General features: G+C 43.7%; 1 protein-coding gene across 1 annotated transcript in view; it reads right to left on the bottom strand.

Annotated features, from left to right (window-relative positions):
• LOC142652534 (uncharacterized) overlaps window positions 1–26,027 on the bottom strand; it is a 143,743-nt gene that overhangs the window by 55,543 nt on the left and 62,173 nt on the right. Inside the window, exons 6-11 of the mRNA XM_075828179.1 lie at window positions 23,664–23,688; window positions 19,303–19,341; window positions 16,440–16,478; window positions 13,600–13,638; window positions 2,679–2,720; window positions 2,255–2,293 (exon numbers count right to left, since the gene is read on the bottom strand). Coding sequence (XP_075684294.1) covers window positions 2,255–2,293; window positions 2,679–2,720; window positions 13,600–13,638; window positions 16,440–16,478; window positions 19,303–19,341; window positions 23,664–23,688 — 223 coding nt within the window. The remainder of the gene's footprint in view (window positions 1–2,254; window positions 2,294–2,678; window positions 2,721–13,599; window positions 13,639–16,439; window positions 16,479–19,302; window positions 19,342–23,663; window positions 23,689–26,027) is intronic.

Raw genomic sequence — 26,027 nt, forward strand, 5'->3', positions numbered from 1 at the left:
TCGGAGAGGACAGTGATCGCTGTAGTTGCAGTGGGATGTCGGCTGTATATTAACAGCCGACATCCGATGAAGATGGAGCGAGCACAGCTCCTGTGCCCGCTTCATCCTCAGGGCGTTACTATACGCCCATTTTCGGGAAGGGGTTAATAAAAATAGTGGTTTTTTTTTTACACCGCTTTCTCTGATCTCCTCACGTATCTCACAGAAGTGAGGAGATCAGAGAAAGTGACAGGAGATTTCTCCTGCAGACGACGTCACAGACGGCTGTGATTGGTCAGTCTTCAGAGACTGACCAATCACAGCAATCGCCGGCATTGGGGACTGCTAATTGGTCCCCAGGCCGGTAGCAGAGACGGTTAGCTGTCAATGACAGCTGCCGCCGCTGTTCTGTCACTATGTGATTTCACATAGTGACAGTTTATTCCTGCGCCGTAATAGTACGTCGAAGGTACGCTGGAATAAGCGGCCAGCGACGTACTATTACGTCGAAGGTACGCAAGGGGTTAATAACAATATAAAAATAAACAAAGATTAAAGGGATTGTCCCACGAAGGACATTTATCAACTATCCACAGAATAGGTGATAAATGTCTGCTTGCTGTGGGTCCAACAAATAACTAGAACGGGGGTCCCTAGCCCCCCATTGCTCCTCACTGCACAACCGCAGTGAGGAAGATATGAATTGAGCGGCATCACACACACGTCATGCTGCTTTATTCAATGTTTATAGGGCTGATTAAATCATCAGAGTACAGCGCTGGGTCATGTTCATTGGCCCAAAAGACATTGACTGCAGCGGCAGGGTGCCACCGCTGCATTCAAACCCCTCCTTCACTGCAGCAGTGATTAGACATTTATTCCATAGGTGATTAATATCCTTTGTGGGGCAACCACTACTGGGAAAACCGATGACCTATACAACGGATAGATTTTTAGCACATGATCTGTGGGGTTCAGACACCCAGACGCCACACTGTTAAGCCGCTCCAGCTGCCTCCGAGCAGCGGACGTACATGCCGGAAGCAGTTGGCTCTGGCCACTGAATAGCGGCCGAGCTGCAGCACTGCTCCTATTTAAGCGGATAAGAGCAGAGTTGCAGTTCGGCCGCTATGCTATGTACGGAGACAACTGCTTCCAGCTCGGTACATCGCATAATAGACCATATAATCCGTAACCTGGAGGCAGCCGGAGCGGCTTAACGGTGCAGAGTCCGGGTGTCGGTCGCGCAACGATGATATACCGATTACCTATCCGGTGGATAGGGTCATCAGTTGTTCAGTAGTGGACAACCCCTTTATTCCTTCACATGGGTGCACAGTAGGTATGTCAGGATACCAGAATTTGGACTTCGATACCGAAACTTCGTTTAGTATTGCGATTTCGATAATAACTTTGCCAACAGTAATAATAACAAAAAAAGTTCTTACATTTTGTGATGTGAGGCGCGTGGTGTGCACAGGCAGTTGTTAGGACATACCGAAGTACTCCCTAACAACAAGAAATATGGTTAGACAGCCCTGGGGTCCTTCAATGGACCCTGGGCTGTCTGCCCATATATGGTATGTCCCTCAATCACGTCACAGGAATTCCCTGTGACGCGATCCAAGGGGCATCTCCCCTTCTCATTTTCCCCTGAATGCTACAGTCCGCTGTGATCGCAGCATTCACGGAAATAACGACTGAGATGAGAGGTTTCTCTGATCTCCGCCAGCGGGGCTGCGGCTGTGTAATACAGCCATTGCCCCGCTCCTGACAGGAAATGCGTGCGTGGTCAGCATGAGGAGATGCGGCCGGCGCTGCACTAATGAGCGGCGGTTCAGGCACTGAAGACAGAACATGGCGGGCGCTCTGCAAAACAACCCCATGCTGTCCTCAGTGCCGCCGCTCAGTGCATGCTGACCGCGCGCACTTGTCATGACTCAGGAGCAGGGCAATGACTATCACACAGCCGCAGCCCCGCTCTCATACATTCATGTGTTACTATACTGAGCTGTGCGGCCGCACAGCTAAGTATCGAAATACATGAAATAACGGTATCGAACCGTTTGGGGATGCACAGTATCGAAATTTCAATGCATCGTGCATCCCTAGTGCACAGTCAGTGGCCGTGACACCACTTTGTAACATTCAATAGCACTTACCATAATGCAGCATTTGAGGTATAGAACTAGATTAGCAGGTCTGCAGATCCAGCCTTTAAAATATATTTTTTTTCTTTCTATTGTGTGTGAAAATTATATGAATATTTCCATACCTGGCTGAACATTCACTGCCGCATTCCCTTTCGGTTTTGCTTGAACATAAAAAAAAAATTCTGATTAAAAGACCTTTCCGTATATTTTAGTGTACATTACATTCTAAAGCATGCCAATAGTTAACTTACAACGGTTGTCTGGGCCTTAAATACAGATGCCTATCCGGATGGCCATGTTTTATTCGTAATGGTCATGTCCGTTGGCCCAAATGCATGGTCTGCAGCGGCAGGGTGCCACCGCTTCATTCAAACTCCTCCTTCACTGCAGCAGTGCAGTGAGGAGAAATGGGGCATCCAGTGATTTATCCCCTATCCATGCAGCATTTGAGACATAACTGGATCAGCAGGTCTGCAGATCCAGTCTTTGAAATCAGAATTATTTTTTTTCCTATGCTGTGAGAAAATGATATAAATATTTCCATACCTGGCTGAACATTCGATACTACTGCATTCCATATCGGTTTTGCTTGAACATAAAAAAAAAACCAACAAAAAGACAGTGTAAGTACCACCACAGATATTGACATTACTAGAAAATTCTGACTAAAAGACCTTTTTGTATATTTTAGTGTACATTACTTTCTAAAGAATGCTAAGTTAACTTACAACGGTTGTCTGGGCCTTAAATACAGATGCCTATCCGGATAGCCACGTTACATTCATAATGGCTTCAACCCGGCCAGATCAGAATGAAGGGGCCATGGTGCTCATGTCACTCAACTGCAGTACCAAGCACAGTGAAACATATGCAAGCCACTACGTCGGGGTAAAAATTTAAGGGATGCACCGCTCTTAATTCCGATGATCGGCATGTATCCCAGGGGTCGGACCCCCAATAATATCTTAACTGAAGTCCCAGAAAACCCCTTTAACATTAGGGCATTTACCATAAAGAGCTTTTGGGAACAAATTATGGCAAAAGCAAATAATACCTTTATGCCCTGATCACACTGGTATCAGGGCTCCTCTACCCCTGACAAACATTCTACTTTTTCCACTTGGTTAAAATAATAAATAAAATAAACAAAAATCTGATGGAAGTCTGACAGATCGATAATAAGTTAATAAAATCTGTCTGGATACTTTATGACTTGTTGGAAAAAGAATATTGCATCAGTCAAGGAACCTGAAAAAAAAAGAAGTACCCATGATGCCAGTGTGAACAGAGCGGTAGACCAAAACAAATAAAGGTAGGTGAAGCAGGTGGTGTTGCTCAAGTACTGGTCAGATATTTTCGCACCTTGACATTATCTGTATGTGTTTATTGCCAGGATTATAAATTTATCCAGTCAGCATGTGAATGTGACTCTCAGAGATGGGGTAGATTTATCAAAACTAGTGCAAGGAAAAATGTGAAGTTGCCCATGACAAATCAATCACGTAATGGTTTACATTTTTCAAAAAAGCCTCTGAAAATCGAATTGGTTGCTATAGGCAACTTTTTCCATTTTCCCATGCACTAGTTTCGATAAAGCTCCTTAATTGTGTTGGGTTTCCATAAAACAAAAACAAAAAATCTAAAGCAGCACAGAAAAGTGTCTGCAAGCCCAGCATTTCTGAGAGCACTAGAATCTGCATGAAGTTAGGAAACACTGAGTGACCTGGGAATAAGACCATCGTCAACGAGATTTGTCATGTAATCTAAAGTTAGTTATTTACTTCTGCTTTTTGGATCCTTGATTCATAGCCATATCAAATAAGATGCTGCAGCAAGAATGAGGTGAAGAAAGCCCCATAGCCCACCTGCAACCAAATTTACCTCTAAACTAAAAGAATCTTCAGATTGCCAAACAGGCAGAGGATGACTGCCAACAGTACCCTTCAGGCTGTTATATGGTAATCCTCTGCTGACTAACAATGATGCTGTGATCAAGATTTTCAAGGCCAAGTCACTGGACAGCAGCCAAATCTGTCCACTGACCCCTCAAATGTGTGGCCATTCTGTGCGAATGAGCCCATATAAATACCATTAATGTATAACTTTATACATCTAAGAACATAAATTAAAAACATGCACAAAAAGTGCAACAGAAAAAAATGCAACAGGCATTGTATGGAACCTTTTCCTTTTTTAACACGTTTCAGGCCAAATCGACACCATTAGCTGTTGATACAGTCCACATTTAACTTCACTACTGTTTTTGAACAGAACACAGATCTAGTAACTACATGAATAATCACTGGAATCTACAGACACAAAGCAGAACTGGTCTATAGTGTTTTTTTTTCTTCAGGTAAGCCTTCCATGTACGATGATAGATGTGCGCTGAAGACGACTCTCTGGCTTTAATTATAGTGAGGAAAACACTCTCCAAATAAACCACGATCTCTCAAAACGGCAGCTGTAACAGCAATGTAGTGACCTTAAAATTATGGTGAAAGAGAGGTCCATGAGAGAGAAGGTCGGGATGGAGAGATAAGGCCAGAGGACGTCGTCTAACAGGGACACAAGGTTCGAGTGCCAACAGCGGTGCGGCCAATCCGAGGCCACCAGAACGGTAGCATTTCCCACCGCCTTGAGCCGAAGGAACTGCAGAAGGAGAGGGTAGACTTACAGAAAACTGAACTCCGACCATGACGCCACGAGAGTATACACAGCACTGGCCTCTGGATCCCGAGCTCGGGAGATGAAGCTCGGAACTTGGCAACTGAAGCTGAGAACCTGGTGATTGAATCTGAAGGCCATCAAGTCCACATCCGGACGACCCCACCTGAGACAAATTTGGTCGAAGATGTCTTGGTGTAGAGACCATTTCCCAGGATCCATAGTTTCATGACTGGAGGAAGTCCGCAATCTAATTTTCGACCCTGGGAATTTGAACCACTGAGCCAGAACATGAGCTTTCGCCCTGACCAAGATCCTGGAGGCCTCGGCTATAACTGCAAGTGCCGCCCTGGTAATACGGATAACCCACGGCCGCGGCATTGTCCGTCTGAACTCTCACCGGGTGTGCGGAGACGGACGGATTTTAGTCATGTAATGTAAAGTTATTTACTTCTGCTTTTTAATAGTGAAGAAAACGCAGAAAGATGGCTCTCTTAACTCCAGAATGTTGACAGGAAAGGAAGATTCTTGTGGGGACCTAAGCCCCTGATCCATGTGCTCCCAAATGGTGCCCCCCCCATCCCTTGAGGGTGGCATCCGTGGAGAGGATCAGTCAGTTCAGCGGAATGAAAGAGTGCCCCTGGGGAATGGCCAGAGAAGTGATCCACAACCAAAGCGAGCAACGGACCGAAAGGAGGATTTTCAGATCCAGGGCTTACAGGGATCTGTCCCACTGGGAGAGGAACTGCCGCTGAAGTGGATGCATGTTGAAAAAACAAGTGCCTTGGAACAGCGGACATAAAGAAACGCTCTGGTGGGAGGCTGGCAAACTTTTATATCCCAAAGATAACACCTCCTAAACTAAGGTGTCTGAAATTTGAGAGAGCCAGAAGTCCTTTAAGTGCAGAAGCCTGCCATCCACCCAAAGCAAGTTGAGTGGAGGCCCTCCGCCAGGCGAAAGTGGCCTTGCCAGCTCCTCCCTTTACAGGTGGAGGTCGGGGGCGCCAGGAGGGCCAGGTCTTGAAGGAAGGTTTGGCCTTCTGATCCTGGTGAGTCTGCGGCCTGGAGAAAGTGGTGTTAGAGAAACCACTAAAAGAGCAAAAAACACAGACCGGCCTTTTTGGCAGGAGCAGTGCGGTTAGGTCTATTCTAGGAAGATTGGTGCAGATTGGACAGATGCAAAAAATCGGGCGAAGGGCATAACAGAAGACATCCATAGTAGTTTTAGAAAAGGCGATCCAGAAAATCCTTGAAGTGGAAACAGTGGTAAGGTAGTAGCCTTGGTTAGGCAAGAAACCGGGAGGACCTACCACCGAAGGCCGCACCCATGTGGAAAAAAGTGCCCTCTTTGGGGTAGAAAATATTCAGACGCCTAGAGTGGGCAAACTGCTTGTCCAGGAGTTTCCATTCCTTAAAGACCATGCCCTCTGGTTCCGAGTGGGCTGGAAAAAAAGACTGAGAATGTTAGTGCTTAAGAAAAAGAAATTGTCAGTGGAAGGTGGGTAGAGGGGTAGAACCCCTACCAACCAAATCCGATAATTTACAGACAAAACCTCTCTAGGAGGAGAGGAGGCAACATACCGGACTTCAGGGCCAGAAACACCTTGCCCACATGGGGAAGGTGAAACAGAAGGGGACGATGAACATGAAGACAAGTGAGAAGCTCTAGCTCACTTGTGGGGTCGACTTCGAGGGGAAGACATGGGTGGGGAGTCCATATGAGGACAGGCAGAACATTCCGGCGGATGGGCACACATGCCACCTAAGGTGGAACGATTAATGTTCGCCAGGTTAACAACCGTCCGGGAAAGGGATGAGCAACACTAGGGGTGGAAAGGGTGCAGATATTTGGCTAGAAGGTCGGCATGCATCACATAAGGATGTAGACTAACCACAAGGAAATTTAGTATTTCACTTTGAGCAGGCATACTGAATGACAAAAGGTAGTCTGGCGTGCGCGTTCCCCTTTAGGGTCAGACATGGCAGTAGTGTGTGTTACTTAACTTCCACTGAAGTAGTTAAAAGAAGATCAAACTGCGTAGCCAGGAGCACTCCTAATTAAGGAATAATGGCTGTTTCACCGAGCGCTGATAGAGAAGTGAAACTGACTGAAAACGAACAGTGAGAAAATTAGTATGCTCCCTTAGGAAAACTGACTCAGCGCCCGTAGGCTAAGGCTCCTGTAGGGGAGTAGAGAAGCAAAGGCTAATCCTACCCACTTTCAAGATGTCCTCCTGAGGCAAGCAGCAGCTCTGTTCAGGATGTCCTGTGTCCCCTGTAGCATCCGGCCAAATGGAGGATAGCAGACAGGAACGCTGAAGCCCCGTTCACAGAGGTCCTCGACTGGCCGCTGACAGTCATGTGAGCAGACCGGCCAGTCAGGGGAGAGGCATTATTCCCCATGATAGCCTGTGCAGCGCAGCGCAGCGCAAAGTGGCACCACCAGCGCAAAGGTGTCGGCCATAGAATAAAAAAAAAGTGTTCAGGAAGCGCAGAAAGACCATGAAAAAACACCAGGGTAAGGGCTGGTCCAGCTGACTGCTACAGTGCAAAAGCGGTGGTCCGATTTTGGGGAGAGGGGTTAGTAACACTCACCCGAACTCTATTTCCCAGATAAACTCAGCAACAGGAGCACCGCCTCAGCGTTACCGCCTTTACTAAGGGGACACTGATGGAAGAGGTGCTCCTTAGGCAAAAACCTATTTTTATAGGTACCAGTTCATTTCTGAAGTGACTGAGGGCATTATATATTAGAAACCCCCATAAGTAACTCAATTTTAACAACTGCACCCCTCAACGTTTTCAAAACAGCATTGAGAAAGTTTCTTAACCCTTTAGGTGTTTCACAGGAATTAAAGCAAAGTAGAGGGGAAATTTACAAAAAAAAGGTTTGTCAGAAAATCCATTTTTTTCTGTAACACAAAAGCTTTGGTTTTACCAGAGAAACGCAACTGAATATTTATTGCCCAGATTCTGCAGTTTTTATAAATATCCCACATGTGGCCCTAATGTGGTAATGGACTGAAGCACCGTCCTCAGACGCAAAGAAGCACCTAGAGGATTTTGGGGCCTCCTTTTTATTAGAATATATTTTAGGCACCATGTCAGGTTTGAAGAGGTCTTGAGAGACCAAAATAGTGGAAACACCCGCAAAAAGACACCATTTGGCAAACTTCATCCCTCAAGGAATTTATCAAGGGGTATGGAGCATTTTAACTTTAAACCCTTATAAAACTTAGAATTGATAAATTTTTACAAGGAATAAAGAAGAAAAAAGCACCCCAAGATTTGTAAACCAATTTCTCCTGATTACGGCAATACCCTATATGTGGTAATAAATGGCTGTTTGGACACACAGCAGGGCTCAGAAGAGAAGGAGCGCCATTTGGCTTTTGGAGCTCAAGTTTACGGGATTGGTTTTCGGGTGTCATGTCGCATTTGCAAAGCCCCTGCGGGACCAAAACAGTGGGCATTCCCCAGAAGTGAACCCATTTGGGAAACTACAGCCCTAAAAGTAATTTATCTAGAGGTATAGTGAGCATTTTGATCCCATAGATTTTTTGCTGAACTTAGTGTAATTAGGCCTTGAAAACATCTATTTTTTTTACGCCGTTCGTCGTGCGCTATAAATTACATTTAATTTATTCTGTGGGTCGATGCGATTACGGCGAAACCATATGTATATGTTTTTTATGTTTAACGGGGTTTGCACGATAAAATAACGGTTTTAAAAAACAATATTTAGTTTTTATGTCGCCTTATTCCAAGAGCCACAACTTTTTTATTTTTCCATCAAGGAAGTTGTGTGAGGGCTTGTTTTTTTTAGGAACAAACTGTAGTTTTTATTGGTACAATTTTTGAGTACATGTGACTTTTTGATCGCTATTTATAAAAAATGTTGGGAACTGAAGTGACTAAAAATAGTGATTCTGGTATCATTTTTAATTATTTTTTTATGTTGGTCACCGTGCGGGATAAATGACATTCGATTTTTATAGTTCAGGCCGTTACGGACGCGGCGATACCAATTAAGCATACTTTATTTTTTTCTAATAAAGGACTTTTTAGAGGGAAAAATGGCGGTTTTTTATTTTATTAAATTGAAATGTAACTTTTTTTAAAAATGTTGAACTTTTTTTTACTTAATAGTCCCACTAGGGACTTGAAGATCCAATTGTTAGATCATTGTTATAATACCCTGCAATACTTATGTATTGCAAGGTATTATACCTGTCAGTTTTCCATAGATGGCAGACCGGAAGCCTTTGTTAGGCTTCTGGTTGCCATAGCAACAATCGAATCCCCGCAAACGCGTAGCGGGGTGCCGATCTTGTTGTAACAACTTAAATGCGGCAGTCGCTATTGACAGCCGCATTTAAGGGGTTAATCAGTTCGGATCACCAATGTGATCCGACCCGATGTTTTCCCCCAGTACTAAGGCTGCTAGTAGCAGCCCGTACTTGTTGATGCCGGGCTGCGGGGATCGCCTGTGTGCTCTGTTAAAGGAACAGTGTCACGGGAATTTTTTTTTTTTACATCAGTTTGATTTTAGTGTTTTATTAAAAACTTTTATATTTGTGTTTTACTTTTTTTTATTTTTGAACTTTTTCTTCCCTATGGGGGCTGCCATTTTTTTTCCCATTTCTGTATGTGTCGATTAACGACACATACAGACATGGAATACGGCAGCTACAGTCTCATAGTGAATGCGAACGGGGCCCGTTCCATTCACTATGCTGTACGCCGTCTGTGTGGGAACGGCACATGCGCCGCTCCCACACAGTCCAAGTTGAACTGTGCGCCGTCCGGCGCCATTTTCCTGTAGACCGGAAGTCGCGGCGGTAGCAGACGGAGCGGACGGACCGGAGGGAGCGGCGGCGACTGGAGCAGGTAAGTTATTTCTGTGTATGTAAGTGTTTTACTGTGTGTTTACTAGTGTATGTAAACCTACTACACTGTGTGTTAGCTCAAAAAATGGCGACACAGTGTAGGAGGTTTGACCGTTCAATCCCCTCGTTTCTCCCGGCACTAGCCAGGATAAAGGAGGGGGGGATTCTGAGAGCTCACTGGAGCGAGTGAGTTTTCTCAAATTTTGCAGCATAAAGCAATGTGGTTGCTTTACCACATGCAATGCTGCAATTTTGGGAATTGCTCCATCTAGTGACCAGCACTGGGAAATATTATAAATTAGAATCTAATTTATAATATTTCCTGACTCGTGAAAAAAATTAGAACAATGTTTAATCACCTATACACTAATTGTTTAACTAAAAAAAAAATACATTTTTTTCTAGCGTCACATTCTCTTTAAGAGCACACGTAGATTAACAGGCTGCCTGCACAAGGAACAATGCTACAGCCCGTTAATCTACAAGGAGCAGTCGGGAAGGGGTTATGTCGGCAACGAATCTCCCTTTTTACACAGGGAGATGTGCTGCAGACAACGAGAATATTTAACGTTTTTAGAACAATACAAATCAGCAGATAAACGAGCGGTTGCTCGTTCATCTGCTGATAACTGCCCTGTTTACACAGGGCAATTATCGGCAACGAGAATTGTATGAACGCTCGTTTTCTCGGTAATTGGCCAGTGTAAATAGGCCTTTAGACAATGCCATACTAAGGGAGGGGTTTTGAAGAGGGATTGCTTTTTTTTTTTTTTTTAGTATTGTAAACCTATGAAAAGGTTTCATAAAAATGTATCTTATAAAAAAAAAACAAAAAACCATTAACCCCTTCAGGACACAGCCTGGTTTCGCCTTGTGGACACAGATGATTTTTTTTCAAATCGGACTTTATGTGGTAACTTCGGAATTCTTTTACCTATCCAAGCGATTCGGAGATTGTTTTCTCGTGACATATTGTACTTTATGTTAATTTAGTAGATAAATTAAATATTTGTGAAAAACATCACATTTTAGCGAAAATTTGCATTTTTCTAAATTTAAATGCATCTACATGTAAAACAGATAGTAAAACCACATAAAAGTTACTAGTTTATATTTTCCATGTCAACTTTATGTTTGCATCATTTTTTTCACGTCCTTTTATTTTTCTAGGACGTTACAAGGCTTAGAACTTTAGCAGCAATTTCTCATATTTTCAAGAAAGTTCCAAAAGGCTGTTTTTTCAGGGACCAGTTCAGTTCTGAAGCGGCTTTGAGGGCTTTATATATTAGAAAGTCCCCATAAATCACCCCATTTTGAAAACTGCACCCCTCAAAGTATTCAAAACCGCATTCAGAAAGTATTTTAACCCTTTAGGCATTTCACAGGAATTAAGGCAAAGTAGGTGACATTTTCAAATTAATTTTTTTTTACTGAAATTCATTTGTAATACATTTTTTCCTGTAACACAGAACGTTTTACCATAGAAATGCTACTCAATATTTATTGCCCAGATTCTGTAGTTTTTAGAAATATCCAACATGTGGCCCTAGTGTCCTAATGGACTGAAGCACAGGCCTCAGAAGCAAAGGAGAACCTAGTGGATTTTGGGACCTCCTTTTTTTTAGGAATATATTTTAAGCACCATGTCAAGTTTGAAGAGGTCTTGTGGTGCCTAAACAGTCGAACCCCCCCCCCTCAAAAGTCACCCCATTTTGGAAACTACACCCCTCAAGACATTTTTCTAGGGATATAGTTAGCATTTTGACCCCAGTTTTTTTTGCAGAATTTAGTGGAATTAGTCCGTGAAGATGAAAATCACCTTTTTTTTCTGCGAAAACATAAAAATTGTTACATTTTTACAAGGAATAAAGGAGAAAAAGCACCCCAACATTTGTAAAGCAATTTCTCCTGATTACGGCAATACCACATATGTGGTCATAAACGGATGTTTGGACTCACAGCAGGGCTCAGAAGGGAAGAAGCGCCATCTGGATTTTGGAGAGCAGATTTTGCTGGATTGGTTTTCAGTGCCATGTCGGGTTTGCAACGCCCTGGTGGGACCAAAACAGTGGAAACCCCCCAAAAGTGACCCCATTTTGGAAACTACACCCCTCAAGTAACTTTTCTAGGGGTATCGTTAGCGTTTTTATACCCCACAGGTTTTTTTTTTGTAGCATTCAGTGGAATTATTACAGGCTGCAGCGGTCACGTGGACTGCCGCGTCATCCAGGGAGGTCGGACTGGACATCAGAAGAGGGACGTGTCACCAAGACAGCGGCCGGGGTCTGTATGAACTTATTTTTCTTAATATCGCTGCGTTCTAGCACTGATCAGCAGCCTCTCCTCTCTCAGTGCTGACAGAGAGAAGGAGCTGCCGATTGGTGCAGTGCAGTAGCTGACTGTATGTGTATCTCTGCCCGCCCGGCCGTTGCAAGGCAACGGCTCCGTCACACACGACTGCACACGGATGCCTTCCGCGTGCCTTCAGTTTTTTTTGACGGCTCCTTTGACTTGCATGGGCCTCACGGTCAGGGAATCTCGGACCAAAGTAGGACATGCTCTACTTTTGTCGGAACGGAGAAACGGGACCATCAAAAAAACTGAAGTGTGCATGGCCCCATTGAAATGAATTGGTCAGGGTGCTAGCCGTCTGAAAAACGGTTAGCACCTTGAAGGAAAAGACTGAAGAGGGCATGAAGCCTTAGGGTGTTTCAAGCACACTTTTAATAATATAAACAATGTTAAGAAAACGAAATCTGTACCTGACATATTAAACGAAAGGTATAGCTATAGTATAGGTTACAATTTTACACAGTTTTGTGCTGTAGATAAGGCTCCATCATTTGCATTTAGAAAGGAACACAAACCTAAACTGCTATAGTGAGCTTCTTCCCATTTTACCATGTGATGGGCTGTATCTTTCAAAACTCTTGTACCAATAATAACAAAATCGCATATGTTTGACACATAACAAATGTGCTGATTATTAACAACATTATAAAAATATTGTTAACAAAGATTAAAGGGATTGTCCCACGAAGGACATTTATCAGCTATCCACAGAATAGGTGATAAATGTCTGCTTGCTGTGGGTCCAACAAACAACTAGAATGGGGGTCCCTAGCCCCCCATTGCTCCTCCCTGCACAACCGCAGTGAGAATGATAAATGAATTGAGCGGCGTCACACATGCGCCATGCCGCTTTATTCAATGTTTATAGGGCTGATGAAATCAGCCGAATACAGCGCTGGGTCATGTTCGTTGGGCCAAAAGACTGACTGCAGCGGCAGGGTGCCACCGCTTCATTCAAACCCCTCCTTCACTGCAGCAGTGATTAGACATTTATTCCATAGGTGATTAATATCCTTCGTGGGGCAACCACTACTGGGAAAACTGATGACCTATAAAACGGATACATCATTAGTACATAATCTGTGGGGTTCCGACACCCAGACCCCGCACCGTTAAGCCGCTCCGGCTGCCACCGAGCGGCAGACGTACATGCCGGAAGCAGTTGGTTATTTATGTGAATAGGAGCAGAGTTGCAGTTCGGCCGCTATGCTATGTACGGAGCTAACTGCTTCCAGCTCCATACATCGCATAATGGACCATAACATCCGTTACCCAGAGGCAGTCGGAGCAGAGTCCGAGTGTCGGTCCCGCACCGATGATATACTGATGACCTATCCGGTGGATAGGGTCATCAGTTGTAGACAAACCCTTTATTCCTTCACATGGGTGCAGTTTGTGGCCGTGACCGCACTTTTGCATCACTTTGTAACCTTCAATAGCACTTACCATAATGCAGCATTTGAGGCATAGAACTAGATCAGTAGGTCTGCTGATCCAGCTTTTAAAAGAAGAATTATTTTTTTCTATTATGTGACAAAATTATATGAATATTTCCATACCTGGCTGAACATTCACTGCTGCATTCCCTTTCGGTTTTGCTTGAATATAAAAACAAAATTCTGATTAAAAGACCATTCCGTATATTTTAGTGTACATTACATTCTAAAGAATGCTAATAGTTAACAACGGTTGTCTGGGCCTTAAATACAGATGCCTATCCGGATGGCCGTGTTTTATTCTTAATGGCCTGAACCTGGCCAGATCAGAATGAAGGGGCCATGGTGCTCATGGGACTCAACTGCTGTACCTAGCACAGTGAAACATACGCAAGCCACTGCATCAGGGTAAAAAAAATAAGGGGATGCAGAGCTCTTAATTCCGATGATTGGCAAGGGCCCCAGGGGTCGGACCCCCAATAATTACGAACCACATACAATTGAAATACTCAATGCAAGCTGATATTGACTGATCAATATGGCACAATATCTTTATATAAGGTTGATAGCAAATTGCTATCTATTTGTGCTAGAGTTTGAGCCAGCAGCTGCAGTCCGTCACATCTACACAAACTGAGGACTAATTCTGTCAGCAGAGCATTGTATTAAAAATGGATCGCCCCCCCGACACATGACAAGACATGTGGTGGTGGTGGTGGTGGTGGGGGGGGGGGGGCTATCCATTTTTAATACAATGCTCTGCTGACAGAATTAGAATATCAACCTTATATATAGGCATTGCCATATACCCATGATGCCAGTGTGAACAGAGTGCTTGACAAAAATATAAATATAGATAGTAGAAGCATGTCGTATTGCTCAAGTACTGGTCAGATATTTTCACACCTTGACATTATCGGTATGTGTATATTGCCAGGATTATAAATTTATCCAGTCAGCATGTGAATGTGACTCTCAGTAGGGGTAGATTTATCAAAACTACTGCAAGGAAAAATGTGAAGTTGCCCATGACAAATCAATCACGTAATGGTTTACATTTTTCAAAAAAGCCTCTGAAAAGCTGATTGGTTGCTATAGGCAACTTTTTAATTTTCCCATGCACTAGTTTCGATGAAGCTCCTTAATTGTGTTGGGTATCCATAAAAAAAAACAAAAAAAAACAAAAAAAAACGTTAAGCAGCACATACCTCCTCACTGCATAACTGCAGTGAGGAAGATATGAATTGAGCTGTGTCACACATGCGCCATGCCGCTTTATACAATGTCTATAGGGCCGACTAAATCAGCCGAGTACAGCGCTGGGTCATGTCCAAAAGACATTGACTGCAGCAGCAGGGCGCCACCGCTTCATTCAAACTCCTCCTCACTGCAGTAGTGCCGTGAGCAGGAACGGGGTACCCAGTGATTAGACATTTATACCCCATCCTGTGGATAGGTGATAAACATCCTTTGTGGGGCTACCTCTTTAACCCCTTCCCACTGCTTGCATTCTGGGCCCTAATGACAATGCCATTTTTAACGTTTTTCCATCGTCACATTCGAAGAGCTAGAACTTTTTTATTTTTGCGTCGACATAGCTGTATAAAGGTCTTGTTTTTGCTCGACAAGTTGTACTTGGGATACACAAGTTATTCATTAACTTTTATTAACTTTTTTTGGGGTGGGGGGATAGAAGAAAACTTGAAATTTCGCCAATCTTTTTTTTGCATCCTAGATCTACGTCGTTTACCGTGTGGTATAAATAACACAATAACTTTATTAAACAGGTTGTTACGATTGCAAAGATACCAAATTTGTATAGATTTTGTATGTTTTACTACTTACACAGTAAAAACACTTTTTTTTCAAAATTATTTGTTTTTGTGTCTCCATATTTGAAGAGCCATAACTTTTTTTTATTGTTCCGCCGATGCAGTTTTTTTTGCGGGACGGCTTGTAGTTTTTATTGGTACCATTTTGGAGTAGATGCGACTTTTTGATCACTTTTTATCACATTTTTTTTAAAGTCAGGATTAACAGAAAACAGCAATTTTTCCATTGTTTTTTTATTACATTTTTTACGGCGTTCACCGTGCGGGTTAAATAATGTAACAGCTTTATAGTCGGGGTCGTTACGGTCGCGGCGATACCAAATATGTGTAACTTTTTTGCTTTATTGTGTTTTTGTTTTTTTTAATAGTAAAGCATTATCTAATGAGAAAAAGTTGGTTTTTCATTTCTTTTTTTCACATTTTTTTAAATTTAACTTTATGCAACTTTTTTTTTTTACTTTACTAGTCCCACTAGGGGACTTTAATATGCGATCATCCAATTGTCTTTATATTGCAGTGTATTGCTGCCTGTCCGTTTAAAACGGACAGGCATCTGCTAGGACATGCCTCCGGCATGACCTAGCAGGCATTCACTACAGGCAGGCATTCACTACAGGCAGACCTGGGGGCCTTTATTAGGTCCCGGCTGCCATTGGAGACACAGACACTCGGCTATCTTATCGCCGGGTGTCAGTGGGATGAGAGGGAGCTCCCTCCCTCTCTCCAAAACCACTCAGATGTGGCGCATGCCATTGAGCACCGCATCTGAGGGATTAAACAGGTGAGATCGATACTAATATCGATCTCACATGTTCGAGCACGGATGCCCCCAGCCCTCAGCTACATCTGGTAGCTGAGAGCAGGGAGATTTGACAGCTCCCTGCTCGGTTTAGTTATTCTGATGCAGCGCCGTGAAACGGCGTATTGGCGGTCATTAAGGGGTTAATCCTTGACATGGGTGCACAGTCAGTGGCCGTGACACCACTTTTGCATCACTATGTAGCCTCCATAGCACTTACCATAATGCAGCATTTGAGGCATAGAACTAAATCAGAAGGGTCTGCAGATCCAGCTTTTAAGTGATTAGAATCTTTTCTATCATGTGAGAAAATTATATAAATATTTCCATACCTGGCTGAACATTCTCTGCTGCATTCCCTTTCGGTTTTGCTTGAACATAATAAAAAAATATATATATATAAGTACCACCACAGATATTGACATTACTAGAAAATTCTGACTAATCGTTAACTTAAAAGGGTTGTCTGGGCCTTAAAGAGGCTCTGTCACCAGATTAGAAGTGCCCTACCTCCTACATAGTCTGATCGGCGCTGTAATGTAGATAACAGCAGTGTTTTTTATTTTGAAAAACTATCATTTTTGAGCAAGTTATGAGCAATCCACAGGGGGGGGGGGGGCGGGGCGAGGGCAAAGCCGTCCACGGGGGGGGGGGGGGGAAGAGGGAAAAGCCGTCCACATCACAGGGGGGGGGGGGATGGGAGGGTGGGCGATGCCGTCCACGGGGGGGGGGGTGGGGGAGAGGGCGAAGCCGTCCACAGGGGGGGGGTGGGGGAGAGGGCGAAGCCGTCCACAGGGGGGGGGTGGGGGAGAGGGCGAAGCCGTCCACAGGGGGGGTGGGGGAGAGGGCGAAGCCGTCCACAGGGGGGGGGTGGGGGAGAGGGCGAAGCCGTCCACAGGGGGGGGGTGGGGGAGAGGGCGAAGCCGTCCACAGGGGGGGGGTGGGGGAGAGGGCGAAGCCGTCCACAGGGGGGGGGTGGGGGAGAGGGCGAAGCCGTCCACAGGGGGGGGGTGGGGGAGAGGGCGAAGCCGTCCACAGGGGGGGGGGTGGGGGAGAGGGCGAAGCCGTCCACAGGGGGGGGGTGGGGGAGAGGGCGAAGCCGTCCACAGGGGGGGGGTGGGGGAGAGGGCGAAGCCGTCCACAGGGGGGGGGTGGGGGAGAGGGCGAAGCCGTCCACAGGGGGGGGTGGGGGGGGGCGAAGCCGTCCACAGGGGGGGGTGGGGGGGGGGCGAAGCCGTCCACAGGGGGGGGGGGGCGAAGCCGTCCACAGGGGGGGGGGGCGAAGCCGTCCACAGGGGGGGGGGCGAAGCCGTCCACAGGGGGGGGGGCGAAGCCGTCCACAGGGGGGGGGGGCGAAGCCGTCCACAGGGGGGGGGGGCGAAGCCGTCCACAGGGGGGGGGGGGCGAAGCCGTCCACAGGGGGGGGGCGAAGCCGTCCACAGGGGGGGGCGAAGCCGTCCACAGGGGGGGGGGCGAAGCCGTCCACAGGGGGGGGGCGAAGCCGTTCACAGGGGGGGGGGGCGAAGCCGTTCACAGGGGGGGGGGGGCGAAGCCGTTCACAGGGGGGGGGGGGCGAAGCCGTTCACAGGGGGGGGGGGCGAAGCCGTTCACAGGGGGGGGGCGAAGCCGTTCACAGGGGGGGGGGGCGAAGCCGTTCACAGGGGGGGGGGGCGAAGCCGTCCACAGGGGGGGGGAGGAGGGCGAAGCCGTCCACAAGGGAGGGGGAGGGCGGAGCCGTCCACAGGGGGATGTGTGTGGCACTATGCACAGAGGCTGTGTGGCACTATGCACAGAGGCTGTGTGGCGCTCTCTAAAGGGGGTTTGTGGCACTATCTACAGGTGGACTGTGTAGTGCTATCTATAGGGGCAGTGGTGTAATGAAGGATTCTTTCATTGATGCCTATAATTGGGGTTTCTAACAATCTGTTTTACTGCTGTACTTGTAATATTATAGTATTTAAAAAAGTAAAAGTAATTTAAAATAAAAGTTTCCTTATTCTCTTATTTAGTCGCTATATTAGCATTTACTGGGGGTATTACTTATGGTCATCAGATCGCCTACCATTGACGGAGACTTGCCTGTTCCCTAACTGCCCCGCTTAGGAGCTGCCAAGACTTAGAGGGAACATTGCCTTTAGGCCCTGATCACACTGGTATCAGGTCTCCGCTGCCTTGACAATCATTCTACTTTTTCCGCCTGGTTAAAATAATAAATAAAACAAAAAATAAAAAACATCTGATGTAAGTCGGACAGATCGATAATAAGTCAATAGAATCTGTCTCGATACATTAGGACTTGTTGGAAAAAGAATATTGCATCAGTCAAGGAACCTGAAAATAAGAAGTACCCACGATGCCAGTGTGAACAGAACGCTAGACAAAAACATAAATAAAGATTGGTGAAGCAGGTGGTGTTGCTCAAGTACTGGTCAGATATTTTCACACCTTGACATTATCTGTATGTGTTTATTGCCAGGCTTATAAATTTATCCAGTCAGCATGGGACTCTCAGAATAGGGGTAGATTTATCAAAACTAGTGCAAGGAAAAATGTGAAGTTGCCCATGACATATCAATCACGTAATGGTTTACGTGTTTCCAAAAAGCCTCTAGAAACTAGATTTTCAGAGGCAACTTTTTAATTTTCCCACACAATAGTTTCGATAAAGCTCCCTAATTGTGTTGGGTTTCCATAAAAAAATAAAAGTTAAGCAGCACATTCCTCCTAACTGCATAACCGCAGTGAGGAAGATATGAATTGAGCTGTGTCACACATGCGCCATGCCGCTTTATACAATGTCTATAGGGCCGACTAAATCAGCAGAGTACAGCGCTGGGTCATGTACGTGGGTCCAAAAGACTGACTGCAGCGGCAGGGCGCCACCGCTTCATTCAAACTCCGCCTCACTGCAGTAGTGCCGTGAGGAATGGGTTACCCAGTGATTAGACATTTATACCCCATCCTGTGGATAGGTGATAAACATCCTTTGTGGGGCTACCTCTTTAATCCTTGACATGGGTGCACAGTCAGTGGCCGTGACACCACTTCTACATCACTATGTAGCCTCCATAGCACTTACCATAATGCAGCATTTGAGGCATAGAACTAGATCAGAAGGGTCTGCAGATCCAGCTTTTAAGTGAAGAATTAGAATCTTTTCTATCATGGGAGAAAATTATATAAATATTTCCATACCTGGCTGAACATTCTCTGCTGCATTCCCTTTCGGTTTTGCTTGAACATAATAAAAAAAAAATATATATATATAAGTACCACCACAGATATTGACATTACTAGAAAATTCTGACTAATCGTTAACTTAAAAGGGTTGTCTGGGCCTTAAATACAGATGCCTATCCGGATGGCCGTGTTTTATTCTTAATGGCCTGAACCCGGCCAGATCAGAATGAAGGGGCCATGGTGCTCATGGGACTCAACTGCTGTACCAAGCACAGTGGAACATATGCAAGCCACTGTGTCGGGGTAAAACATTAAGGGGATGCACCGCTCTTAATGCTGATGATCGGCAAGGGTCCCAGGGGTCGGACACCCAATAATAGCTTAACTGAAGTCCCAGAAAACCCCTTTAACATTAAAGCATTTCCCATCATACAGCTTTTGGGAACATATTATGGAAAAAGCAAACAATACCGTTATGCCCTGATCACACTGGTATCAGGGCTCCGCTGCCCCTGACAAACATTCTACTTTTTCCGCCTGGTTAAAATAATAAATAAAATAAAAAACATCTGATGGAAGTCTGACAGATCGATAATAAGTTAATAGAATTTGTCTCGCTACGTTAGGACTTGTTGGAAAAAGAATATTGCATCAGTCAAGGAACCTGAAAATAAGAAGTACCCATGATGCCAGTGTGAACAGAGTGCTAGACAAAAACATAAATAAAGATTGGTGAAGCAGGTCGTGTTGCTCAAGTACTGGTCAGATATTTTCACACCTTGACATTATCTGTATGTGTTTATTGCCAGGATTATAAATTTATCCAGTCAGCATGGGACTCTCAGAATAGGGGTAGATCAAAACTAGTGCAAGGAAAAATGCGAAGTTGCCCATGACAAATCAATTACGTAATGGTTTACGTTTTTTCAAAAAGCCTCTGAAAATCGAATTGGTTGCTATAGGCAACTTTTTCCATTTTCCCATGCACTAGTTTCGATAAAGCTCCTTAATTGTGTTGGGTTGCCATAAAACAAGAAAAAGTTAAGCAGAACAGAAAAGTGTCTGAAAGGCCAGCATTTCTGAGAGCACTAGAATCTGTATGAAATTAGGAAACACTGAGTGACCTGGGAATAAGACCATCGTCAACGAGTTGTCATGTAAAAAGTTATTCACTTCTGTTCCTTGGATCCTTGATGCATAGCCATATCATATAAGATGCTGCAGCAAGAATGAGGTGAAGATAGCCCCATAGCCCACCTGCAACCAAATTTACCTCTAAACTAAAAGAATCTTCAGATTGCCCAACAGGCAGAGGATGACTGCCAACAGTACCCTTCAGGCTGTTATATGGTAATCCCCTGCTGACTAACAATGATGCTGTGACCTAGATTTTCAAGGTCAAGTCACTGGACAGCAGCCAAATCGGTCTACTGACCCCTCACTCTGTGCGAATGAGCCCACATAAATACCATTAATGCATAACTTTATACATCTGATTTTTAAATCAAAAACATGCACAAAATGTGCAAACAGAAAAAAATAATTAACCGGCATTGTATGGGACCTTTTCCTTTTTTAACAAGTTCCAGGCCACATTTAACCTCGTCTCTCCTGTTTTTGAACAGAACACAGATCTAGCAACTGCATGAATAATCACTGGAATCTACGGACACAAAGCATAACTGGTCTATAGTGGTTTCCGGTTTTTTTCAGTCTCTGTATACACAGTGCTCCATGAGTAGTGTTTAGGTATTACAAAGTGCAATAGATCTGCATCCTGTATACATCGTGGTTTCTTATGGTAAAACTGCTGGGTCATATAAAATCCATATCAGTTCTGACTGTGATAAATATCACAATACAGACATTAAACTGGGTCCGCTTCCTCTAGGAACAGAGGGACGTTTTCACTGTGTAACAAACTCCGTAAGCAAAAAAATCAATGCTCCACAATAGTACTATTCGTAGGATTAAAAAAACGGTAAAGCAAAAACCCACGTGTCTCAGAAAAAAATAAACCTATATAAAAGCTTAGATGTTAAACCAGGGAATACCAAAAATTGGTAAGTGTGTGTCTGGTTATTAAGGTCCAAAAATAAAACCACAGCACATACCATCACATGAGCATTTTAAAGCAAACCTCCACTTCACAAATGCCTGCAGTTTTGTTCAGTGAAGCATAACAGAACACGAGAAGCATCCTAGATCCGAGTGTATAAATCCACTAGTCCCAAAATGAAAGGGATAGTATTATAGGAAGTAAAGGCATATTGCTAGGACAGGCTACCACTTAATAATTGGTGGGAGTCCGACTGCCCGGACTCCCACCGATCCTCAGAACGAGCAGGCAACAGAGCTAGTTAAGCTCTGGTTCCCAGTACTGTGGGCGGTTAGCAGCGCGACTGTGTGGGAGAAAAGCTCAAGGGGCCCTTACAGTCACTTTGTTTTTGTGATCAGCAGTGGCTCCAGAGGTCAGACCCCCCTCCCCCCATCACAATGTTATGGCATATCCAAAAGTGTGATAATCCATAGCATTCTTAGATTAGGAAACCCTTTCAAACTTACTAACAAATAACGTAGCTTTTCCTGCACAACCTAAATACACCTTTAACTTACTACCACATTTGTTGTTGTCCACTGATCGCTCCCCTCTCCATGTCCGGCATGTTTTCAATGGGCACCACATAAGGCTTCATGTCCCCTTTTGGTGTCACTGCAGGGGAAGTTAAGGCTTGGTGCTGAATTCTTCCATCGAGTTCAGTGGAAGACCCTGTCATCAGTTTATTTTCAGGGGATCCTTCCAACAGAAACTGGAAGCCAACAGAAGCCCCAGAACCACCCCCCCTCCCTTATTGAGAATCCTTTACCTCCGTATACAGCAGTTACGTGATCATCCTTTTCTCACTGCTTTTAATCATTGTATCCTTGCTGTAAATGTAAATCGGCATTCCATGCGCTGGCACACTTCCTGGTTAGTATGTGCAAGTTGCATGACCAAGAAACCTAAAGTTTTAATGCTCCCCCCGTTCTCCATATAGCACGGTCAACAGTTTTGAGGGGTCATAACTGCTGACAGATTCCCTTTAAAACAAGTGCGAGTGTTTTTCGATTAGAAACCATCATTTCATCCTCTACCCTCTATATTTAAATCCTTATTTTATGCCATGTTAAAATATTTTACTGTTGCAAAAAAATGTGTCTAACCTGCATATTTGGGGTCTTTTTCCGTCCCTTTGCTCGTTTCTTTAAAAGGATTAAACATAGAACATACACAGAAAAATAAACTATATCCTAGCACTTCCTTCATTTATCTCATATTACATTTAAAAGGATATGTTGACCATTTGAAGAAATGTATTATTATTTCTTTTTTAATCAAATGTGTTTTTAATGGAACTTTCAAATTAAACGTATTTTTTTTTTTTTTTACATTTTACGATACAGCTTCTATGTATCCTGTCCGTTCACTCTCTCTCAGCCAAATCCATCAGTTCAACTAAGCTGGCGTCCCAGCTGAAAGCGGGGTCCTGCATGTATCGGACACACAGGTTGCAGCTAATATCGATCACATCTAAGTTATGAACTGAGATGTAATCAATATTAGCTGGATCCGGTGAGTCAAAAACGCAGGACGCGCTTTCAGCCGAGCCGTCAGCTCTGCAGAACTAACAGAATTGGCTGAGAGACAACGATACGGCTTCTATGTTTACAGAATACATAAAAGCTGTATCCTGTATAGTAAAATAATTTAATAAAAGTCAATTTGAAAGTTGTATATAAATCAAACACAGATTTTATTTAAAAAAAACAAAAAACAAGAAAACTCCTTCCAATGGTATACATACCCTAAAAAACTGAGAACTATATTAAGAAATCTTCTGTGTGTCCTATGAGCTTAGCCATTTTCCCCTCCTCCTCCTTACTGTCCTGTGTCTTGATGTAAGACAATTGGCTGGAGCATAAGCCCCCCCCTCTGCAGTTGGACAAAAGGATGGTTAAGCCCCCATCCCCTTAGTCGTTTTCCAGTTGAAAATCGAACAGACTAACCTTGTGAATAATTGGCAATAAAAGAAATACTGTGACATAAGTTCCTTTTTTTTTAATGGAAAGTGAGGGTAAAATAAGTCACTGTATTTACATAAACCTAAAATGATGTGAAGGAAATAAATTTTATATATATATACACATATATATATATATATATAAAATCTATTTAGCTTGACACACCAGTTAGTGTCAAACATATAATGGCACAATTTGTCAATAAAAAGTGCTTTTGTGAAAGTAAAGTAGGCAACAGCATTGCACAGAAGCTCACCGTCTCCTTGGCAAATGCATAGATGTAAGAACCTACGGGAGAATAAAAATACACTTACCTGCATTTATTATTGCGCTCATATTCTTTAAAGTGAAGAAGCAAATCAGTCCCAAAACAAAAAGGAAAAAAAAAACAATTAACCTTATGAAGAAAATAAGCTTCACAATTACTTGGGAAAATTGTGAGTAATGGGCAACTTTTTCCACCAAGAGAATAGAAAAAGTTAAAAGCCTTTATGAGACCCTTATTCCAGAACGTGGGAAGGAATCATCTGCTGTAATCTAGATCAGAGAAAAAAAACAAAACAAAGACGCTGTACCCCAATGAAGTCATTGCTGTAGGTTGTACAGAAAGAGGAAGCCATACAATGGTTAACAGCTACAGTGATATACGCGGAAAACTATTTTGCATTGCCTTGGCAGGATAAAATAAAAAAAACTACTACTACCACCATTAATAAAATATCACATCTTTCACGTCAACTATATTTTCATTCACCGATGTATGAAAGGCTAGGATTTATTTTTACAGAACAATGGTAAACCATTTAAAAAAACTACTTAATAAAATAACTACATTTCAAAGACCAATTATTATAAAAAGGGGATGTCTTATGAAGACTGTCTCATTATCGACAGTAAAATCTGAACAACATTTTCCTTTCAGTTGAGAAATAAAAGAACATACGGAAAAATAAAGCACTATTTAAAGAGAAGCTCCGCCTTTATACAAATTCAGCTAATCTGCCAGCTTTGGCAACAATAATAAAGTTTGTAATATATTTTTTTGCTGTATTCATAAAATGCAGCCCATTGTAACTATTCCGTAGTAAAAGGGTATGTTTACAGGAGTTGTTTTTTGTGGTGGATTTTGCCCCAATCAGTGCACCATCTTGTTAAAACGGACACGCTTTTGCCACGAATACCGTGTTGCTGGCAAAAACTAAAAAAAACAAAACAACTACTCATGTAAGCATACCCGAAGGGCTTGTCCATACGTAACGGAATTGCTGCAGAGAGTTTCTGTAGCAATTCCGGATAAACTATTAAACATTCCTCAGTGGAAAAACGGCACCATTTCCTGCACTTTCCGCGGCAGGAATTGACGTGCTGCGGTATGAAAAATCCGCACTGCAGGTCAATTTCTGGTCGGACATTTTCCACAACGTGTGGATGAGATGTGACATCTCAACCCCTTTGCTGCTTCTGTATTCTGCTGTGTATTTTCCAACCGCAATTCCGGACTGAAAATATACAGCAATTCCGTTACGTGTGGACAGGAATAAAATCTCCTGAAAGTTGCCTAGGGGAAGCTAGTTAGACCAATAAGCAGCTTGTGACAGTGTCATCACACAAACTGCTAGGCTGAGATATCTTCGGTTAACCCTCTGAGCACCAATGTTTTACTACAGATATGCTTCTGCATAGTTATATTAGATGTTCTAGCTTAAGGAGCCTGTTTGAAGACACTTCGTCACAGGTTACAATCTGTGCAGCTATAAAAAGCTAACACATTATTGGTGCATGGGGAATTCTCATTTCTGATATTTATGGCATATCCACAGTATATGCCATAAGTGTCCACTACATTCGAGTCCCACCTATCTCTAGAACAATGCCCCCTGACCTACATTGTCCCGCTGTTGCTGCTCTCCAGCCACTGAGTTACGAGGTGGCCACGAGTATGGAAACAGCTGAGCTACGCTGTTTTCGTAACTCCTATGGAAGTGAATGGGAGTTACGGAAACAGCGTAGCTCAGCTGTTTCCACACTCGTGGCCACCTTGTAACTCAGTGGCTGGAAAGCAGCAACAGTGGGTCAAGGTAGGACGGAGGTCAGGGGGCCCTGCTCTAGAGATAAGCGCGGATTCAAGAGGTGGGACCCATATGTAGCAGACATTTATGGCATATCATGTGGATATGCCATAAATGTCCGAGATGAGAACACCCCTAACTGGTAAACACAGGACTAATTGCAGAACAGTTCCTTATTAAACATATTGGTGGTCAGGGGCTAAAACTACATACAGCGGCACTTCGCTGTCTGATTAGCCATCAATCGTTACATCAGAGGGCTGAGAACAAGACCCCAAACCAGACTTTAAGATGAAACTTTGCAGAAGTACTTAGAGGAAGACTCGTGGTGCTATATACTGGCTATTTGCTTTTACAAACATGTGCCTGGAGCTTCTCTTTAAAATATTGCAATGAGTAAAGCATGATTGCATGAAAGACATTCAAATTCCTGCTCCACCTTTATGAAGCTAGCTTCTTACAACAAAGCTTAAGAAAAGCATTGAGCTCAAATCATAGAAGTCTAGGGTTTTAAAGGGTTTATACTATATCATGTGCTTCACAACAAATATATTTAGAATTAAAATTCCATCTAGGAACAAGAAGAAATCAAGCTCAACAGCAATTAGA

The sequence above is a fragment of the Rhinoderma darwinii genome, chromosome 5 (genome assembly GCF_050947455.1).
Source record: "Rhinoderma darwinii isolate aRhiDar2 chromosome 5, aRhiDar2.hap1, whole genome shotgun sequence".
Taxonomy (NCBI): Eukaryota; Metazoa; Chordata; class Amphibia; order Anura; family Rhinodermatidae; genus Rhinoderma; species Rhinoderma darwinii.